This window comes from Ranitomeya variabilis, chromosome 3 (assembly GCF_051348905.1).
Source record: "Ranitomeya variabilis isolate aRanVar5 chromosome 3, aRanVar5.hap1, whole genome shotgun sequence".
NCBI lineage: Eukaryota > Metazoa > Chordata > Amphibia > Anura > Dendrobatidae > Ranitomeya > Ranitomeya variabilis.
The window spans coordinates 315,812,664-315,834,456 of record NC_135234.1 but is presented as its reverse complement, the minus strand read 5'-3'; the positions used below and the strand labels follow the sequence as shown (position 1 = coordinate 315,834,456).

Below are 21,793 nucleotides of genomic sequence, written 5' to 3'. Positions count from 1 at the left end.
CAGGACCACATGATCATGATCTCAGGGTGACATTGGGGATAAAGAGTAAGACCCCCACACTGTTAACCATTTATATGATGTACTCACTATTGACAGCAGTATCTAATGGGCTAAACAGATATGGACGGTGCCAACACTGATCGTGGCTGATACAGCAAGTTGTCAGCTACAGTGTACAGCCGACAGCTGCTGGATTGTCACCTGTCGGGGGATGTTATTCTCTCATATCTCAGGTCAGTAAAAAGACGTATTCGCGGTCATTAAGTGGTTAAACAACACAATGTAAGAAGTTAATCTGAAAAATAAACAGGCTTAATGAAAAAAGGAAAACACGTCTACATAGGTCGCTATGTAAGTGAGTCATATATCAGTATATAATGTATAAGTGAGTCATATATGAGTATATAAATGTGAGTATGTAGTGTAAGTGAGTATGTCTCTATGTAAGTGAGTCCTATATGGAGAATTCTTCATTAAATAAAGTCGGGTAAAGGTTTATTTCATACATAAGACAACTTAAAGTTCTACAAGTAAATACCTATTTTCTGGTTCAAGACCATGTAACCTCCTCCCAAAAAACACACAAAACACATGACAGTAGTTTTACAGAGTTCTTATTAAACAGTATACATATACAAGTGAATATAATTTGAAATCTATAAAAGCAGGTTATAAAGAAGGACATGAGCAGAAAGTACAAAGGTGATGACATTTTTTTCTTTTGGCACGGTCTTCAAGTCACTTCTATTAAGGCACTTAAGATCTCGATATCATCAGTCAACTCAGTAGTTTGCAGCTTCTTGAGTGTAGATTTATCTATGTACTTGAGGTGCACAAATTGAATACACACAGTTTATAGGCATATATTTTGCATAGACTAAGATTTAAAGAATAGATTAAGTTGTTCTCTAGATACATTATAACAAAATTACACATAATTATTAGGTTTAGATTTTTCCCCAGTTATCTCATGTTGTTCTCCAGTGACCCAGACAATTTATCGCAATAAACTACTCATAAGGGAATATATTCCCCACTGAGTCTGATACAAACACAAAATTACAACAACAAACCGTATAAGCTAAGTATAGTATATATGCATAGAATAGTACCCTGCCTGCCCTAACACCAAATATAGCAGGTTATATGGAAATCCTTGACACATTCATCTGCATTGTGAAACAGATTTTTCATTTTAACTGCACTAAGCTGAGGATTTCACACATTAGGGCAACCATATTAGGAGAAATATAGCAATATTTGATCATAAATTTACTTCCACAAATGGCCATTTCTTAACTGTTAAATTGAAGGCACAGTTTTATCAAAGATCATCTATCTTATATCTATCATATATCTAAAAATCTTAATATTGTTGCCATCAAGTGCAAATATGCATTTAAACTAAGGAATGTTCACACGTGAAGGACTGAATACCGGCAGCCTACTCGCTGTCCAGATGTGGAACAAAAACAGCGATAAGATTGTCATGAGCAGACAAGAATATGCTCATTTCTGCAGATCAAAATAAAGCTGGAGCATTCTCTTTATTAGAATCTAGAAATTGTTCACACTGTAGCTGAAGATTAGATTTTTTATTTCTTCTTTAAATAAAAAGTCTCATCAAAATTCCGTAATCTGTTCTAATTATGTAATCGTGTGTAAGTATGTTAATTACTTACTGACTGCAGTGTTCTCTGGTTCTCAGTGTCACTACGCTTCCACATGACCACTTTGCAAGCTCACACATCGTCTATTGTATGCGGTGGTGCTGCTTCACTAGTGTATGCGTATGAGACTAGGAAAGAGGCTTCATAGATTTACGTTAGTCCACACATGAACTAGCTCCTCAGTGAGCCAGCTAGCCAGCCAGATTTCAGGTATGAGGGCCAGAGTGGTGCTGGAAACCAGGGAAGTCGGTGATTGGCAAGTATTTTAACACACTTACACATCATTACATAGATATTTAGAAGGGATTACAGAATAAAGCAGACTTCTTCTTTGAGGTTAAGTTCACACAAGTGTACAAAAAAAATATATCCGATTTTCATCCAGAAAAATATGGATAATTTTTTCATCCATACGACATCCATATACAATCCATATCCACATAGCATGTTTTTATAGATCAGCAGTGAAGAAAATTTACAAGACCAAATACCGTTTCCTATGGTAAGAAGTGCAATGTATCCATAAAAACTGCATGCTATACGTTTAATACCCATGAGATCTGATTTTATTTTGCTTGCCTGTACACTTGAATAGGCGAGTTTCAGTCGAAATACAGAAGAGATTAGTGCATGCTGCAATTTTCTCACGTGCCCATTCAGTCCACGTAAAAAAAAAAAAAAAAAACACATCTGGGCTGTCCAACTGATTAACATTGGTCCTGGAGCTGTCTATTTTTTCAGCGGACCGCACTCATCGAAACTACGCTCGTGTGAATGTAGCCCAAGTGTAAGAGTCATGAGTTTTGCCAAACTAACAGATTAACTGTAGCTTAGGAAAAAAAAAAAAAAAAATCACAATCCAAACTATTGTTCCAAAGAATGCCCATAGGTAAGATTAATGTTAAGTGTTCTCTTACATGTATGAACATCATATTGATACCTGCCTTTTGACACACACTGCAGAAAGATATCTTGGCAGTGAAAAATTTCCATAACACTGATCCCACAAACCTATTCCCACCAATGATGGCATGTCTAATCAGACCAATCATCTTCATCAAATTCCGAAGAGTCGTCCTCCGAGTCACTGTACTCCACTGCTATACGACGAGATAAGATGGTAGCCACATCATTACCTCCAACATCTCGCTTCTCATGCTCCAGCTGTTCCTCCACCTTGCGGAGCTGGAATCCTGAAGAAAAGAAAAAGAATGGGAAAAAAAAAAAAAAAAAAGTCAAACTAGTTTAAAAACACAATCTTTAAACCAGATTTGACAGTAGACTTTTATTTCTACTTTGTACTTTATTGGTTATAAAGTGAAATCCCAGGGCCTCTGCAAACAAAGTAAGCCAGTAGTCATAATCCTCTTGTGCGACACACCTCTTAGATATTAACATTCACAACAAGTCATAAAAATATATGTAAATTTTAAGATAAACCACCCACCCACTCCCGCAGAAAAAAAAACAAAACCCATAAACCTAAAAATAAAAATACATGGCAATAATGCAAAAGGATACCTTTACAATAGAACTGAATAATTCACCATGTCTTCATTTGTTTATTTGATCCTAGACTGGTCTATTGAGAATTGGTAAAACTCTTCATACAATGAAGAACAACAAGAGACAATGAATGCAAGAAAATAATGAGGTGAGAAATACCTTGACGAATTGCAGACAGGAGATCGCTCCGAACATCGCTCACTGGTGGCAGCGAAGATTTGGGCTTGGAGGGCTGAATCACAGAATCTCCATCTTGAGGAGAAAAAAATAGAGGTGGAGGAGGGCCAAGAGGTGGTGGGCCTGGCGGAGGAGGAGGTGGTGGGGGAGGAGGGGGACCTCCTGCAGGAGGAGCGGGAGGAGGAGGAACAGGAGAGACAGCTGTATAATCTGGAGGAGGGGGAGGAGCAGGAAAGCCAGGAGCAGAAGGGCACACTGGTGGCGAGGGGGGTGGAAGAAGAGTGGTTTCTGGGAATATACTAGCAGGTGGTGGTGGAGGCGGCGAAAAATTGGGTCGTCCTCCATTAGGAGGGCCAGAAGGAGTTGTTAGGGGTGGGTTTATCGGGCTAACAAGACTTGAGCGATTGGAGTTTCCAGGTGAACTAAACAAGAAATTGGAAGAAGAAAAAAAAAATAAAACTTATCATTAGTGTTTTTCAACAATCTTGCTAACTACATGAAACTGCCTGACGATAAGCTGGCGGGCAGGAAGGGTTCGGTTGCCAGTGGATTTTCATTTTTCCTCAACAATGAAGGAAATACGATGCAGTACATAAAAGAGACAGCCCTCTAAAAAGGAAGACTGCAGTTTTTACTATCCACAGCAGTATTTATCCCTATAGACATTGTTATTAAAAAGATGCAAGGGAATAATGGAAATGGTGAAATTCACACGGACATGCACACCATAAATGCATTGGAATGTACCCTATAAGTAAGGCTGTGTCTCATTTGCTATTCAAATAATACCAGTAGGACTTACCCACAACAGTGTTTTTTCCACTACTGCAACTGTTGACACATCAATCATGATATTATGACAGAACTTGTTATTTGGTGGGCATCCAACTACTGGGACCCTCCATGATCATCAGAATAAATGACCTAGATCTATTAAATGCTGTCTCCTTTACAAATTTCCCTCCAAAAATCACTGTTCCAGTCCATAATTTTGCTATGTACTACATTCCAGCCTAATCAACTTGGCAACCATTGATTTCCAGATCATTTGGGCTGTAGAGCTATACAAAGTGATCAAACCCTCTACTGCCATGAAGATTTGCTTTACTAGAAATCTTAAATCACAAATTTATTGTCATGAATGGTCTAAATTTTGTAAATTGGCAAAGGTAGAGACTCCAATACTGTCATTTTCTAACATGCCTCAAAGATATACCAGAAAATTACTTTAAAACTTCTACGTAAATAGCCTTGAGACACATCCAAGATTACAATTATAGAATACAACACACAGCTATCCTTGAGTCACTTTTAAATGGTATGTTATTGATCTTTTTTTCACCTAAATTCCATGGGAGGAGGAGGCAAAGAGTCACCAGAAGGTAGAGTTGGGCTTGGCATGTCATCACTTGGTGGTGGAGGAGGGTAATGGTTTATTTCTCCCATATCCACAGGGCTAACAGAACCATTGTGAGTTACTTGGACCCTTAAAAATACAAAAACAGTATATTTTATGTAATGAGCTTTTTAGAATTAAAAAAAAAAAAGTTTTGGACCACTAGTGCATTGCAGTCTAGGAAGATATTTCCAGTATGCAAACTTAAATCTTGCTTTCCATACTTCTAAATCAAGATATCCATACCCAGAAAGCTGACTTTTTGCATCCACAAATTCTGGTCCCATCTTTAATTGCTCCCACTGATCTTTCCGTGTGCGAATCTTCCGCGGATTAACATTGCCGCGGTTGGGATTATCTTTCTTTTCTTTCTAAAAGAAAAAAAATATGTACAATGAGTTTAAGGACTTGAAGGCAATTTAAGCTCTTAGTGAACGAGCTCTTAGTGAACGAGCCAGTTTTCGCCAGGCCAAATTTCTTACATCTGATCAGTGTAACTTTATGAGGTTATAACTAGTGAAGAGCGGGTAGGTGGTCTCCGAGTATTTATTAGTGCTCGGAGATTTAGTTTTCATTGCCGCAGCTGCATGATTTGCGGCTACTAGACAGCTTGATTACATGTGGGGATTCCCTAGCAACCAGGCAACCCCCACATGTACTCAGGCAGGCTAGCAGCCGTAAATCATGCAGCTGAGTCAACAAAAACTAAATCTCCGAGCACTAACAAATACTCGGAGACCACCCGAGCGTGCACTCACTCATCACTAGTTATAACCCTTGAACGCTTCAAGGGATCCCACTGATTCTGAGATTGTTTTTCCTAACCATATTGTACTTCACGTTAGTGGTAACATTTCTTCGATATGACCTCCGTTTATTTGTAAAAATATTGGAAATTTGGCCAAATTTTTTGAAAATGTCGCAATTTTCGGACTTTATTATTATTATGCCCTTCAATCAGAGTTATGTCACACAAAATCTATATATATATATATAATTGTCTAAGGGGTACTTCCGTCTTTCTGTCTGCAACTTCCGTAATGGAAATCCCACGTCGCTGATTGGTCTCGCCAGCTGCCTGTCATGGCTGCCACAACCAATCAGCGAGGGGCACAGTCCGATTAGTCCCTCCCTACTCTCCTGCAGTCAGTGCCCGGCGCCCGCATACTCCCCTCCAGTCACCGCTCACACAGGGTTAATGCCAGCGGTAACGGACCGTGTTATGCCGCAGATAACGCACTCTGTTATCGCTGCTATTAACCCTGTGTGTCCCCAACTTTTTACTATTGATGCTGCCTATGCAGCATTAATAGTAAAAAGATGTAATGTTAAAAATAATAAAAAAAAACAAAAAACCTGCTATTCTCACCTTCCGTAGTCCACCCAGGCGGGCGTGGCTGCCGCCAGCTTCTGTTCCCAGAGATGCATTGCGAAATTACCCAGAAGACTTAGCGGTCTCGCAAGACCGCTGTCATCTGGGTAATTTCGCAATGCATCCTGGGAACGGAAGATGGCGGCAGACACGCGCGCATCGCCAGAGCCTCGCTGGATCCCGGCGGGTGAGTATATAGCTTTTTTATTTTAATAATTTTTTTTTAACAGGGATATGGTACCCACACTGCTGTATACTACGTGGGCTGTGTTATATACCGCGTGGCTGCTATTTACTACGTGGCCAGTGTTAGATACTATGGGGGCTGTGTTTTGTACTGCGTGGGCTGTGTTATATACTATGTCGCCTGTGTTATATACTGCGTGTTTGCTATATACTGCGTGGGCTGTGTTATATACTATGTCGCCTGTTTTATATACTGCGTGGGCTGTTATATAGTACGTGGGCTGTGTTATATACTGTTTGGGCTGTGTTATAAACTGCGTGGCCACTGTTATATACTACATGGCCTGTATTAATGCATCGGGTATTCTACAATATGTATGTATATAGCAGCCACATAGTATCTAGCACAGGCCACGTAGTATTTGTCTGCTATATACTACATGGCTCCTATATACATACATACATATTCTAGAATACCCGATGCGTTAGAATCGGGCCACCATCTAGTAGTTAATAAATAACATTTGCCACTTATCTACTGTACATCTATCATTTTTAAACAGCTTTTTTTTCTTAGGAAGTTAAAAGGATTAAAAGCTGATCAGCAATTTCATTTTTCCAACAAAATTTAGAAAACCATTTTTTTAGGGATCACATCACATTTGAAGTGACTTCGAGTAGCCTATATAGAACAGAAAATACCCCAAATTTGCAACATTCTAGAAACTGCACCCCTTAAAGTTCTCAAAACCACATTCAAGAAGTTTATTACCCTACAGTGCTTCACAGGAACCCAAGCAATATTGAAGGAAAAAATTAACATTTTACTTTCTTTTTTTTTTTCACCAAATTTTAGCTCCCAATTTGTTATTTTCACAAGGGTAACAGGAGAAAATGGACCCAAAAATTTGTCATACATTTTTTTACTTTACTACTATTTCGGGGCACGGCAGGGTTCTGAAAGGAAGGAGTGACATTTGGAATGCAGACTTTGATGGAATGGTCTGCGGGCGTCATGTCGCATTTGGAGAGCCCCTGATGTGCTTAAACAGTAAAAACCTCCCACAAGTGGCCCCAATTTGGAAACAAGACCCATTAAGGATTTTATCCAGGGGTATAGTGAGCATTTTGTGCTCATAGGTACTACGCAGGATTTGATAACATTAGGTCGTAATATTGAAAATATTCATTTTTATTTTTTATTATTTTTTTTTTAAGAAAATGTTGTTTAAGCCCCACATTTTTAACTTTCACAATGGATAAAAGAAAGCGGACCACATCATTTGTTGTGCAATTTGTCCGGAACGCAACCATACCCAACATGTGGTCTAAAACTTCTGCTTGGCCACATGGCAAAGCTGGGAAATGAGATTATTTGCTTGGGATAGATTGTAAATGCCATTATGCATTTGAAGAGCTCCTGTCACGTGAATACAGCAGAAACCCCCTCACAAGTGACACCATTTTGGAAACTAGGCCCCTGAAGGAATTTATCTAGGGGTGGAGTGAGTATTTTGAACCTATAGGTGCCTCACAGAATTTTATAACATTGAGACGTGGAAATATGACATTTTAGTGGTAAAAATGAAATTTTTTATTTGCTGCAAATTTGTAAGGTAAACAATGGCTAACGAGGTGCTGCCACATATGTTCTCAGAAATTACAGGTAGGCCACACGTCAAGGCTGAGAAGGAAGGAGCGCTATTAGGCTTGTGGAGGACTGATTTTACTAGAATACCTTACGGGCGACATTTGCAAAGCCCAAAGTTGCCAGAACAGCAGAAAAAAACAAAAATGACCCCGTTATAGAAACTGCACCTCTCAATGAAGTCATCTACGGCTGCAATGACTATTTTGTGACATGCATATTAGGTCTTTTTCTGGAAAATTGCAAATCTGCCAGTGTAATGCCCAGACATTGTGTCCCCATATTGTGTAGAGCCCCCATTTATTGTAGCGCCCCCATACATTGTGCCCAGCTTGTGCTTCCATAAACTAAGTGCCTTCTCTCCATTACAATAATGCCAAATATGTGTCTGCTTACTGTGATTTAGGCATACTGGGGCTCAGAAGGAGGGGGCATTTGGATTTAGGAGCGCAGATCATTGGCTTTTATTTGAGGGGGTGGGAGCCATGTCGCTTTTCCAGAGTCTTTGTTCTAGCAGTAACGTGGGAACCCATTGGAGTTCCAGTAACAGATGACAGACCTGAGTGAGTTTTGTGCGGGATAAATGAGGGACTTTATTGGTAACATTTTGGGGTACATTATATTTTTTGATCGCTTTCAGTATAAGGCGGGGATCACATTCTTGTATTCTACGCTGATCACTTACGTTGGGGTTTCCACGTAAATCCCACAAAAATGTGATTCAGACGAAACCCCAATGGAACCATCCACCATGAGGCAGTCAGAGACACATTGTACTCCGTTTGGTGTCTGCTCTGGTGGTATCCATCTATTTAGGCGTGCACAGATCTGTGGTCGTCCACACTTGTTCGCTAAAGACGCCTAAAATGATGGGACACCGCCGGAACACAGACCAGTCCAAAGTGACTCCATCTGCCACATAAGTGAGTGGTTCCGTCAGGGGTTTTGTCTGAATCACGGTTTGGGGGAATTTACACTGAAACACGATGTAAGCGCTCAGTGGAGAGCGCAGGATAAATGTGAGCTGAGAGTTAATCCGGTTTTTGGAGGCAGAATGAATAAATAAATAGACAGCAGTACAAGAATAGATCTTATTTTTATTTTTGCGCGGTTCACCGTGCGATACAAGTTATAAGGCGGATTTATTATTCGGGTTGTTGCGATTACAGCGATACCAGATTTATATAGGGTTTTTTTTTTAGGTTTTGCTGTCACACAGTAAAAATGGTTTTAACAAAAAAGTTTTTTTGTCGCCACATTCTGGGAGCTGTAACATTGATTTATTTGGACTCCCATGACAGCACTACGAGAGAGGGGATCCGCCCTTCAGGAACAGGAAACCTACAGATACAAAAGGGCGGCACCTCTCCCATGCATCAGTTGTAAAAAACGCAGATAAACCGGCACTAGGCACACATGGGACACTCCACAACACTTTTAAAACGGGAATTTGTTGCGGGTTATCTGAAATGTACAGGCAGCAATCCAGCGGCGGTGCTCCACTGAAGAAAATGTATATGAGCAATCCAATAAATAAGAGAAAAAAGTGGCACTCACCAGGAAATTGCTGTGCAAGAAAATCGTCCTTTATTGAAGTTTCACCACATGACGAACTTTACAAGGAGAGGCGGTTGGTACGTAAGAGGGTGCGGGGAGTGAGGGTAGGACTACGGCCGTTTCGCGCTCGTGCGCTTCCACGGGTCCAGGTGCACAAGTTAAAAACGTCATTTCCTTTATAGGGAACTAGACTTAATTACGTAAGTGAATGTGAAGGTACAATACATAAAAAACTGTGCAAATATCGACTTAAACAGTATTGCTCTGGGCTCCAATATCAAATATATCTCAAATTGTTAAATAATTACACAAATTCGCATTTTAAAGAAATATCGCCATGTCCAATTTATCATTGAGACCAAGGGGTCCCTGCGCGTTGTTAATCCCACCAACAAGTTTAAAGAAAAACTGAGATCTTTACTTAATAAATATGTGACAAAAGGTATTTTAACGAAAAGTAAAGCTGAAAAACTATTTCCAGATTTCCCCAACATACCACATTGGTATAGCTTACCAAAGATCCATAAATTGCTACCCAGCCGCCTGGGCGCCCCATTATATCGGGCATTGGATCACTTACCGAACCCTTGTCCCAATTCCTCGATTGGCTACTCAAACCGCTGCTGCAAAAGATCCCTTCCTTTGTGAAGGATTCAGGGGAGTTTTTGTCCGTATTACAATCATTCGACTGGCAACCAACTTTTTCTTTAGTATCCATTGATATTGTCAGTCTGTATACAAGGATACCGCAGGCCAAGGGTATAGAGGCAATACGTACTATTCTGCTTAACACCGATAAAGATCAGGATTTTATAGCATTTATTACAGAAAGTCTGGAATTTGTACTTTCGCACAACGCATTTAAATTCATGGATAGGTGGTTTTTGCAATGCACAGGCACTGCAATGGGCACGCCCGTTGCATGTGTCTTTGCTAATTTGTTTTTGGCTGCCTTCGAGGAGAAATATATAACATCAGTAACGAACCCTTTTTTAAAATATGTACGTACGTATTTGAGATTTGCGGACGACATCTTCATGGTTTGGGATGGTCCCAGAGATGTCTTTGATGCCTTTGTGACCCACCTCAATAATGTGAATGATGAGAACATGCAATTTACCGCTTGTTTTGGAGGTGATTCTCTGGATTTTCTCGACGTAAAAATCGATATTGTGGATGGTAAGTTGAACACACGGGTACATAAAAAGTCAACTGCGACTAATAGCCTGCTGCATTTTAATAGCGCACATCCGGCCCATACAAAGAGAAGTATACCGTATAGCCAGATGGTGCGGTATAGAAAACTTAATAATAATGATGCAGTATTCAACGACCAAATATCCGAATTAAAAACTAATTTCCTAAAGAGAAAATATCCTCCTAACATTTTAACAGCAGCGGAAAAAAGAGTGGGGAAACTTAAACAAAATGATCTGTTGAGAAATCTGAAGAGTGCAAATCAGCTCCCTTCTCAAAAAAATGATTATCAAAAATTTGTTTTCACTTTCACACACAGTCCTGTGGACGGAGAAATTCACTCTGCCATTAATAAAAATTGGCATGTGCTTCAAAGCGACAGAGATTTGGTAGAGATCACCGCAAGCCACCCACGTTTCGCTTATAAACGCACTAAGAACTTGGGCGATCTTTTAGTACAAAATCGCTTATTGCCTGTTAGAAATAATTGGTTGCAGAAATTTACCCCACAGGGAAATCACAAGTGTGGGAATTGCAACTTTTGCCATCTTAGATATTTGGATAATCCTATACGCATCGGAGCGGTTAATCATTCAGTCCGTCATTTTATTACATGCAAAACGAAATTTGTAGTTTATATTATTTTCTGTCCGTGCCGGTTCTTTTATATCGGCAAAACTATTCGCCCTCTGGTCCATAGATTCAGAGAACATCATAATTCAATATCCACCGGTAAAGGTTGTCCTCGGTTAATTAAGCATATGCGAGATCTGCATAACTCAAATCCAAATTTATTGCGATTTGCAGGTCTGGAAGTGGTCAAATATCCACCGCAAGGTGGAGACCATAATAAAATATTACTTCAAAGAGAGGCGAGGTGGATTATTGAGACCAACGCGCAGGGACCCCTTGGTCTCAATGATAAATTGGACATGGCGATATTTCTTTAAAATGCGAATTTGTGTAATTATTTAACAATTTGAGATATATTTGATATTAGAGCCCAGAGCAATACTGTTTAGAGTCGATATTTGCACAGTTTTTTATGTATTGTACCTTCACATTCACTTACGTAATTAAGTCTAGTTCCCTATAAAGGAAATGACGTTTTTAACTTGTGCACCTGGACCCGTGGAAGCGCACGAGCGCGAAACGGCCGTAGTCCTACCCTCACTCCCCGCACCCTCTTACGTACCAACCGCCTCTCCTTGAAAAGTTCGTCATGTGGTGAAACTTCAATAAAGGACGATTTTCTTGCACAGCAATTTCCTGGTGAGTGCCACTTTTTTCTCTTATTTATTGGATCTCCCATGCATCAGTTGGTTTCCTGTTCCTGGAGGGACAGGATCCTACAGATGAATTCTAAGGATCCCAGGCCGGCCGGCCGAATCAGGTAGCGGGGGGGGGTCCCCTACCTCGGCCGGTGCGGGAGTCCCTGGAGGCGCCAGCGCCGGTAAGTATAGCCGCCCCTTCGGGTCCATGCGGCGGTGCAGCGGGGTGGTGAGGTAGCGGCGTCGGGAGGTGGACGCCGTCCGGAGCGCTGCTGTATTTTTTCGGCGTCCTGCACCGCTCTCAGCGTGTGCTGGAGCGTATCCGGGCTGCGGTGACGTCGGGGGCGGAGTAAGCGGGCGCTGGGTGACTGCACATGCGCAGTCGATCCAAGATGGCAGCGCCCATCGTTCCTGTACGCCGGATTCGTCACAGGCCCCGCTGACCTCCCAGCTGCAGCTTGATCAGCAGGGACCAATGGGAATGGGGCCAGGCAGCCTGCTGACCGGAATCTAGGGGGATTTAAGCAGGTGTCGGATTTAGAGCCCTGCTTTTGGCCACATCTTCATCATGGAGAGTGATGGTGAGCAGCAGCCTCAGCTGCTGGATGAAGTGCGACAGAAGTCCATGGAGAAGGAGCATGTCAGAAGTGACCAGTCCAGTCGTAAGAGCTCATCCAAGCAGGGATCAAGAGCATCGCCTGGGAAAGAACCCCCTCGTGTTCCGGTACCTTTTTTGGCTTACGCTGGTAAGTGATCTACGTGAATGTTCACTCAGTGACACGGGCCCCTTATACTTTGTCATTCTAGGGGAAGAAAAGTGCAAAGACGAAACATAAGGAGTGCGCCCTATGTGGAATGCCTTTACCAGATTCTTCTCCCAAAAAATTATGTGTCTCCTGTATACAGCAGACGGTGAGGTCTACAGGAGTAGTATGGGTTGAGTGACATTAGGTCAGATAGAAGGTATCACCCTTATTGTCCTCCCCTAGGTAGCGGAAGAATCTGCGAGTACGGCTAATTTAAAGGAGATGATCCGTATGGAAGTAAGGGAATCCCTGCGGTCTCTATCCCAGGCGGGAAGTTCAAAGCATAAAGCTCCCTTGATCTCTGACTCTTCGGAGGAAGAAAGAGAAGAAGATTCCTATGGTTCTGTTCCCTCTTCCTCATCATCAGAAGAGGACTCTGGCCGATTTTGTCTACCTCTGGACCGGGTTGATAAATTAGTTAAATCGGTCAGGGGTACGATGGGCCTAGATGAGCCTAAAATGCAACTTTCCAGACAGGAAATAATGTTCAGTGGGTTAGATCATAAAAGACGTAGATCCTTTCCGGTGAATGAGAAAATTCAGGATTTAATTCTCCGGGAGTGGAAGAAACCAGAAAAGAAAGGTTTGTTGCCACCAGCATTAAAGTGCAGGTATCCCTTTGAGGATGCGGCTGTTGATACCTGGGACAAGGCCCCTAAATTAGATGCTGCGGTGGCGAAAGCATCAAAGAAAGCCTCACTACCATTTGAGGACATGGGGACCCTTAAAGATCCTCTTGATAGGAAGGCAGACACCTTCCTTAAAGGTACCTGGGAGATGGCGGCCGGATCTTTAAGACCGGCAGTGGCCGCAACATGTACAGCCAAATCCTTAATGGTCTGGCTAGATCAGTTGGAGTCCCAACTTAAAGAAGGCGCTTCCAGGAATACAATCCTGAATGCGCTCCCAGTAATTCAAGATGCTGCTGCCTTCCTGTCAGACGCTTCAGTCGATTCAGTTAGAATGGCGGCCAGAGCGGCAGGACTCTCCAACGCGGCTCGTAGAGCCTTATGGTTGAAGTGTTGGTCAGGAGACATTCAATCAAGATCCAAGCTCTGCGCTATCCCATGCAAAGAGGAATATCTCTTCGGGCCTACCTTGGATGAGTTGCTTGAAAAAGCAGGGGATGACAAGAAAAAGTTCCCTAATTTGTCATCAGCATCTTATCGTCGTCCTTTCAACAGAAGGAGATTTGGTCGCGGAAGAAAACGCGTATCCTCACCTTCTAGAGATAATTTTAGATGGGAGGATAGACGCAGGAGAGGTACGGGCTACATGTTTCGCCGTTCCTCAAAAGAACGTAAAAAACCAGACCAATGACTAGCAATCCCTGTGGGGGGGGGGGGGGGATTGGCAGCCTTCTCTTCCGCATGGTCTGACATCACAAGTAGTGACTGGGTCCGAGGCATAATATCAGATGGTCTGAGACTGGAGTTTGATCACTGGCCTCGAGATAAGTTTAAGATAACCCCCTTACGTTCTTCCACCCTTGAACAGACAGCTTTGGAAGCAGAGGTCATGAATTTATGCCTTAAGAAGGTTCTGATTGAAATCCCAGAATCAGAAAGAGGAAGAGGATTCTACTCTCCTCTATTTCTGATTCAAAAACCAGATAAATCATTTAGAACTATCATAAATCTTAAGTCCCTTAATGAGTACCTGGTTAATAAAACCTTTAAGATGGAGTCAATCAGTTCAACAATAAAGATGTTGTTCAAACACTGTGCTGTCTTCCACCTGATAAATTATTGCATATTCAACAACAGGTGTTAAAGGCGATTAATAAACCGGCCATGACCCTTAGACAGGCTATGTCACTGTTAGGATCCCTAACTTTGTGTATTCCCGCCGTCCGTTGGGCCCAATTCCACACCAGACCTTTACAGTCGGAGGTACTGGATAATGATAGAGCCTTACAGGGGTCCTTGCAGGGTCAGGTGATTTTGAGTCCAGTAGTTCTTACATCTCTTAGATGGTGGTTAGAAGAAGACAAACTGTCAGCAGGTGTTCCCTGGGTGACGCATGTGACTCATGTAATAACAACAGACGCCAGCCCCGCGGGGTGGGGGGCACACATGGGTGACATTGTAGTTCAGGGTCTATGGGACCCCCAAACGTCAGCCTCTTCCAATCAGAGAGAGTTAATGGCGATTGAATGCTCAGTTAAGAAACTCATATATCTACAGGGTCACCATGTCAAGATCCTCTCGGACAACCAGGTGGCGGTAGCCTACGTAAATCACCAAGGTGGAACACATTCCGAATCTCTGATGGAAGTAGCGGACCGCCTGCTCCAGACAGCAGAGACCCATTTACTATCTTTAACCGCACTGCATATAAGAGGGAAAGAAAATATAAAAGCAGACTTTCTAAGCCGCAACACCTTAAAACAAGGGGAATGGTCTCTGAACAGAGACATCTTCGATCAGATTGTCCGCAAGTGGGGTCGTCCAGAGGTGGAATTATTTGCCACCAAGGACAACAAAAAAACAAGAAAGTTCTGTTCCCTAAATCCCAGGGAGAATCCGTTGGCTGTGGATGCCTTCCTGATCAGATGGGATTTCCGATTGGCTTATGCGTTCCCCCCGCTGGGCCTATTGCCTCTTGTGGTCAGAAAGATAAGAGAGGATCGGGCAAGAGTCATACTGATCGCCCCATTTTGGCCCAGAAGGGCCTGGTTTGCCTGGCCCAGGACCATGTCGGTGGAAGACCCCTGGGTACTCCCGGACATTCCGGATTTACTCCATCAAGGTCCGATCAGCCATCCACAAGTGAAGGGACTCCATTTGACGGCATGGCGTTTGAGAGGTCGTTGTTAAAAAGTAGAGGTTTCTCCCCAAATTTAATTGATACCCTTATGAAGAGTAGAAAACATAAGAACACAAATCTACTCTAGAACCTGGAGGAAGTTCCTGGCCTCTTCAGATTTTAATATTGAAGAGGGGATACCAATTAATCAGGTTTTAGAATTCCTGCAGAAGGGGTTAGAGCTAATTCTATCTACAAGTACGCTAAAAGTACAGGTCTCGGCCCTAGGGGCCTTGTTTTCTTGTAACATTGCTAGTAACTATTGGGTATCAAGGTTTATTAAAGCATCTAGTAGAGCTAGACCTATACACAAGAATAGGTCGGTGCCTTGGGATCTCAAATTAGTCCTTTCAGCCTTGACTAAGGAACCGTTTGAGCCCTTACGTTTGGCCTCAGTTAAGTTATTATCCCTCAAAACAGCGTTTTTAGTAGCAATAACATCTGCTCGTAGGGTAGGGGATATACAGGCAGTTTCTACAGGATAGAGTAGTCCTCAAACCAGACCCGGCCTATTTGCCAAAAGTGGCCTCACATTTTCTCAGGTCACAGGAGATAGTTCTACCATCATTTCTCCCTAATCCTTTTAACTCTAAGGAAGAGATACTCCATACATTGGATGTCAGGAGATGCCTGTTAGAATATATCGCAGTCACTGATGCTTGGAAGAGAGATAATGCGTTATTTTTATCCTGCCAAGGTCCTAGAAAAGGGCTTAGAGTATCGAAGTACACACTAGCGAAGTGGATTAGGGAGGCTCTCTCTCTGGCTTATACTGCAGGTGGAGGTCCGGCTCCGCAGAATCTGAGGGCGCATTCCACCCGGGCCATGGCTACATCCTGGGCGGAAAGATCTGGAGTATCAATCGACCAGATATGTAAGGCAGCCACGTGGTCATCCCCTTCCACCTTTTTTAACCCCTTACCGACATCGGACGTACTATACCGTCCGATGTCTGCTCCCCTGCTTTGATGCAGGGCTCCACGGTGAGCCCGCATGAAAGCCGGGACATGTCAGCTGTTTTGAACAGCTGACATGTGCCCGCAATAGGCGCGGGCAGAATCGCGATCTGCCCGCGCCTATTAACTAGTTAAATGCCGCTGTCAAACGCAGACAGCGGCATTTAACTACCGCATCCGGCCGGGCGGCCGGAAATGACGTCATCGCCGACCCCCATCACATGATCGGGGGGTCGGCGATGTGTCAGGAAGGTAACCATAGAGGTCCTTGAGACCTCTATGGTTACTGATCCTCGGTAGCTGTGAGCGCCACCCTGTGGTCGGCGCACACAGCACACCTGTATTTCTGCTACATAGCAGCGATCTAATGATCTCTGTTATGTAGCAGAGCCGTTCGCGTTGTGCCTGCTTCTAGCCTCCCATGGAGGCTATTGAAGCATGGCAAAAGTAAAAATAAAAAAAAATGTGAAAAAAAAAAAAAACATAAAAGTTTAAATCACCCCCCTTTTGCCCCAATCAAAATAAATCAATAAAAAAAAAAAAAAATCAAACCTACACATATTTGGTATCGCCGCGTTCAGAATCGCCCGATCTATCAATAAAAAAAAAGCATTAACCTGATTGCTAAATGGCGTAATGAGAAAAAAAAATCAAAACGCCAGAATTACGTTTTTTTGGTCGCCGCGACATTGCATTAAAATGCAATAACGGGCAATCAAAAGAACGTATCTGCACCAAAATGCTATCATTAAAAACGCCAGCTCGGCACGCAAAAAATAAGCCTTCACCTGACCCCAGATCACGAAAAATGGAGACGCCACGAGTATCGGAAAATGGCGCAATTTTTTTTTTTTTTGCAAAGTTTGGAATTTTTTTTCACCACTTAGGTGAAAAATAACCTAGTCATGTTAGGTGTCTATGAACTCATAGTGACCTGGAGAATCATAATGGCAGGTCAGTTTTAGCATTTAGTGAACCTAGCAAAAAAGCCAAACAAAAAACAAGTGTGGGATTGCACTTTTTTTTGCAATTTCACTGCACTTGGAATTTTTTTCCCGTTTTCTAGTACACGACATGGTAAAACCAATGATGTCATTCACAAGTACACGCAAAAAATAAGCCCTCACATGGCCAAATTGACGGAAAAATAAAAAAGTTATGGCTCTGGGAAGGAGGGGAGCGAAAAATGAACACGGAAAAAGAAAAATCCCACGGTCATGAAGGGGTTAAGCACCATCGGTTGGACTTTGGGTTCTCCTCTGATCTCACCTTCGGGTTAAGGGTGCTACAAGCTATGGTCCCTCCCTAAGGTAGCTTACATCTGTGTAAATCTCTCGTAGTGCTGTCATGGGAGTCCGAATAAAGCATTAAGCTACTTACTGGTAGCGGCATTTTTCGGAGGCCCATGACAGCACCCTTAGTTCCCTCCCTTTTCACGTGGGGGTTGCGCTTCCTGTAATGTATATAATGAGATATATAGATCTCACGTGTGGTATCTAGTTACAATGCAATGGATTATTTTTTGTATATAAACTGTATATAATGTATATTTGTGTGCTACTAACCGCGGTAGTCCTCTCAGGCTCTGAAATACAACTGATGCATGGGAGAGGTGCCGCCCTTTTGTATCTGTAGGTTTCCTGTTCCTGAAGGGCGGATCCCCTCTCTCGTAGTGCTGTCATGGGCCTCCGAAAAATGCCGCTACCAGTAAGTAGCTTAATGCTTTTTTGGCGAACAGAGCTGTTTGAGGGCTTATTTTTGCGGGACGAGGTGCAGATTTGTTTAGTACCATTTTGGGGCACATAATATTTTTTGATTGCTTTTTATTCCAATTTATTCCAGACACAGAATGAACAAAACCGAGCAATTCAGTTATTGTTTTTATTTTATTTTTTATGCGCCGTTCACCGTGCGTTAAAAGTGATAAGAGAGATTTGTTCGTTGGGTCGCTATGATTAGAATGATACCAGATTTAGATTTCTCTTTTTAAGCTTTGCTCTTTTTACAGACTTAAAACAATATTTTAGCAAGATTAATTTGATTTTAGATCGCCATATTTTGAGAGCTGTAACTTTGTTTGACGAATGAGCCATATGAGGGCTTGTTTTTTGCAGCATGGTTTAGTGTTTTCATTTATACCACTTTTTTTTTTTACATATGACTTTTTGATTGCTTTTTAGTCACTTATTTATGAGTCGCTATGATGAAAAAGTGGCATTTTTGTCGTTTTTTTTTTTTTTTTAATGGGGTTCGCTAAACGAAAGAAATAACATGCCAGTTTTAAAGAGGGTGTCATTAAGGTCGCAGAGATAGCAATTATGTGTACGTTTTTGTTTATTTTTGTGAAATGGATTTTAGTGATTTGTGTGCGCTTTTTTGTGTGTTTTATTTTACACTTTTTTTTTTTTTTTTACTTAGTCCCACTGTGGAACATGTATAATTTAATTTTGATCGCTGATCTCATACACTGCTGTACTCATGTTCAGCAGTGCATGCAACTGTCACTGACTCACCGACTGGTGCCTGTGAGACTCCGCTTATTGCTGGATCTCACAGGCCGCCGTACCCTGGGGTCATCACATGACCTCAGGGTACTATGGTAAACATCGTGCACATGAGCAGGCACATGAGAGTCCCACAAGAGGACATTAAAAATAGAAATGTGCAATATAGTGATCTATGATCTTATATGTAAAGAGCAGCTTGCACACCATTATTTGTTCAAACTGGTATAACAAATTTCTATGGATTTAAAGAGAATATACAGTCATTTTGACGGCCGCTGGCCCATTAATATCGTTTTGCTCTGTGAGCACAAGCGTTCACTACTGAACACTGAGGCGCGTGCAATGAAAGATTACATCCTGACACCAGTTCCAGAGTTAGGATGTACTTTGTGGATAGAGTTAGTGTGCAATTTGTACGGTCCCAGAAGGATGGTATAACTATCCAAATGGCCCTTGGCAAAAAAACGGTAATTAGTCTTACCGGTAATAGTATTTCCAGGAATCCATCCTGACAGCACCATGGAGGTTGTCTTCTTATCCACAGTGGGACAGGAAACCACGAGTATAAAAGGACCCTCCCCTTACCAATCATCAGTGATTTTCAAAGTACCACATCTGGATGGATGCCAAAAAAGAATATTTTATTTAAACACAAACAAGATACAAATGTTTACGTCACATCAGATCTTAGTAAATTAGCATGGGAAGGGAAACTAGCAGTGCTGTCAGGATGGATTCCTGGAAATACTATTACCGGTAAGACTAATTACCGTTTTCCAGGTCATCCACCTGACAGCACCATGGAGAAGTACCAAAGCAGACTACTTCCTAGGGTGGGAATACTGCCTGGAGTACCCTCCTGCCAAAACTTAATTGTGTTGACATCACGTCTAGTTTGTAATGTTTGGAGAATGTACTAAGGTTAGACCAGGAAGCGGCGTTACAAATTTGATCTGCTGAAGCCCCCCCTTTTTCTGCCCATGAGGCTGCCATTGACCTAGACGAATGTGCCCTGATATATCCCGGCGGATCCCTCCCCCGGGCTTTATAGGCCGAGATTATTGTGGATCTAATCCATCTCGCGATTGTGGATTTAGACACCTTCCTTCCCTTATTCGGGCCTCTAAACTGAACAAAAAGGTTATTATCTACCCTCCAGGGTGCTGTAATTTCTAGGTATTTAAGAACCGATTCTCTAACGTCCAGACTATGGTAAAGGGACTCCTTTTGATTTTTGGGTGACTGAAAGAAAGAAGGAAGTATGACCTCCTAATTAATATTTGAATCGGAGACTACCTTCGGAAGGAAAGCTGGGTCCAGTCTCAGAACCAGCCTGTCATGAAAAATCTGTAAGTATGGATCTTGAATAGAGAGGGCCTGAAGCTCTCCCAGTCTCTTTGCGGAAGTAATGGCTACAAGGAAGGCCGTTTTTAGGGACAATTTACCTATGTCTGGGTTATCCTCTATATCAAATTGAATTTTACATAATTCGTTAAGAACCAGATTTAAGTCCCATGGTGGGATAGTTTTCCTTATTAGAGGTTTTAGTCTTGCAACTGCCCTGGAAAATCGACTTATCCATGGGTGAGCTGATAAAGTACAGTCATAGAAAACACTACGGGCCGCAATTTGCACCCGTAAGGTACTGGGTCTGAGACCTGCATTAAACCCTGCCTGTAGAAAGTCAAGGATTTTGGGAACATTAGGACAGTCAGTATCGACTGTAGTTTCTCCACAGTAGCTGCAGAATTTTTTCCAGATTTTGGAATAGATTGAAGAGGTTACTGGCTTCCTGCTCGCTTTTAATGTAGAGATCACCTCGTCCGATAAACCCTTTGCTCTTAGGACTTGCCGCTCAGGATCCAGGCTGATAGACGGAGGGATTCCGGATTTTGGTGGAGAATGGGACCTTGAAAGAGGAGATCCGATCTTTGTGGAAGAATAACTGGTTTCTCCTTTGACATCTTTTTCAGTAAGGCAAACCAACTCCTCTTCGGCCAGTACGGCACTACGAGCAGGACTTTGGCTCCGTCTTCTGCGATCTTCCTGAGAGTTCTTGGTATTAGAGCAAGCGGTGGGAACGCGTACAACAGGCCTCTCTCCCATGATTGGGAGAAAAATCGACTCCGGCCGGGTTCTCCTGAGGGTTTAGTGAATAGAAGGTGCTGGCCTTTGCGTTCCGTCTGGTTGCAAAGAGGTCTATCACCGGGTACCCCCAATAACGACACAGGTCTTTGAAAACCACGTTGTTCAACTCCCATTCTGTTGATAGAACCGTCCTCCTGCTCAGGAAGTCTGCCACTTGGTTGCTGGAACCTTCCAAGTGAACTGCAGAGATTGAGAGTACCGTCACTTCTGCCCACCTGAAGATTCGTTCTGCCAACTGCTGTAGAGCCCTGTGTCTCGGACCACCCTGATGTCGAAGGAACGCAACTGCTGTTGTGTTGTCCGAGAGCACCTTTACGTGTCTGTTCTTCACCAAGGCCTGTGCTGAAGACAGGACTTTCCAGACTGCGAGCAGCTCTCTGAAGTTTGAGGATCGCGTGCTGTTTTCCCGGGTCCACTGACCCTGGTAATACCTTCCCTGGACGTGGCCTCCCCAGCCTTGTTGACTTGCGTCCGTGGTAATTATCACTTCGGGAGTATGATTCCAGGGCACTCCCCGCCTGAGGTTTTTGGGATCTGTCCACCAACGCAACGAGGTCTTCACCTGGTTTGGCAGCTGTATCACCTTGT

At 42.6% G+C, this 21,793-nt stretch overlaps 1 protein-coding gene across 1 annotated transcript in view; it reads right to left on the bottom strand.

The window, feature by feature from the left end:
* Window positions 1–597: 597 nt before the first annotated feature.
* The window catches only part of WASF2 (WASP family member 2), a 106,913-nt gene continuing 85,717 nt past the window's right edge, over window positions 598–21,793 (bottom strand). The window contains exons 6-9 of the mRNA XM_077295669.1: window positions 4,996–5,120; window positions 4,696–4,839; window positions 3,336–3,775; window positions 598–2,863 (exon numbers count right to left, since the gene is read on the bottom strand). Coding sequence (XP_077151784.1) covers window positions 2,706–2,863; window positions 3,336–3,775; window positions 4,696–4,839; window positions 4,996–5,120 — 867 coding nt within the window. The 3' untranslated portion in view covers window positions 598–2,705. The remainder of the gene's footprint in view (window positions 2,864–3,335; window positions 3,776–4,695; window positions 4,840–4,995; window positions 5,121–21,793) is intronic.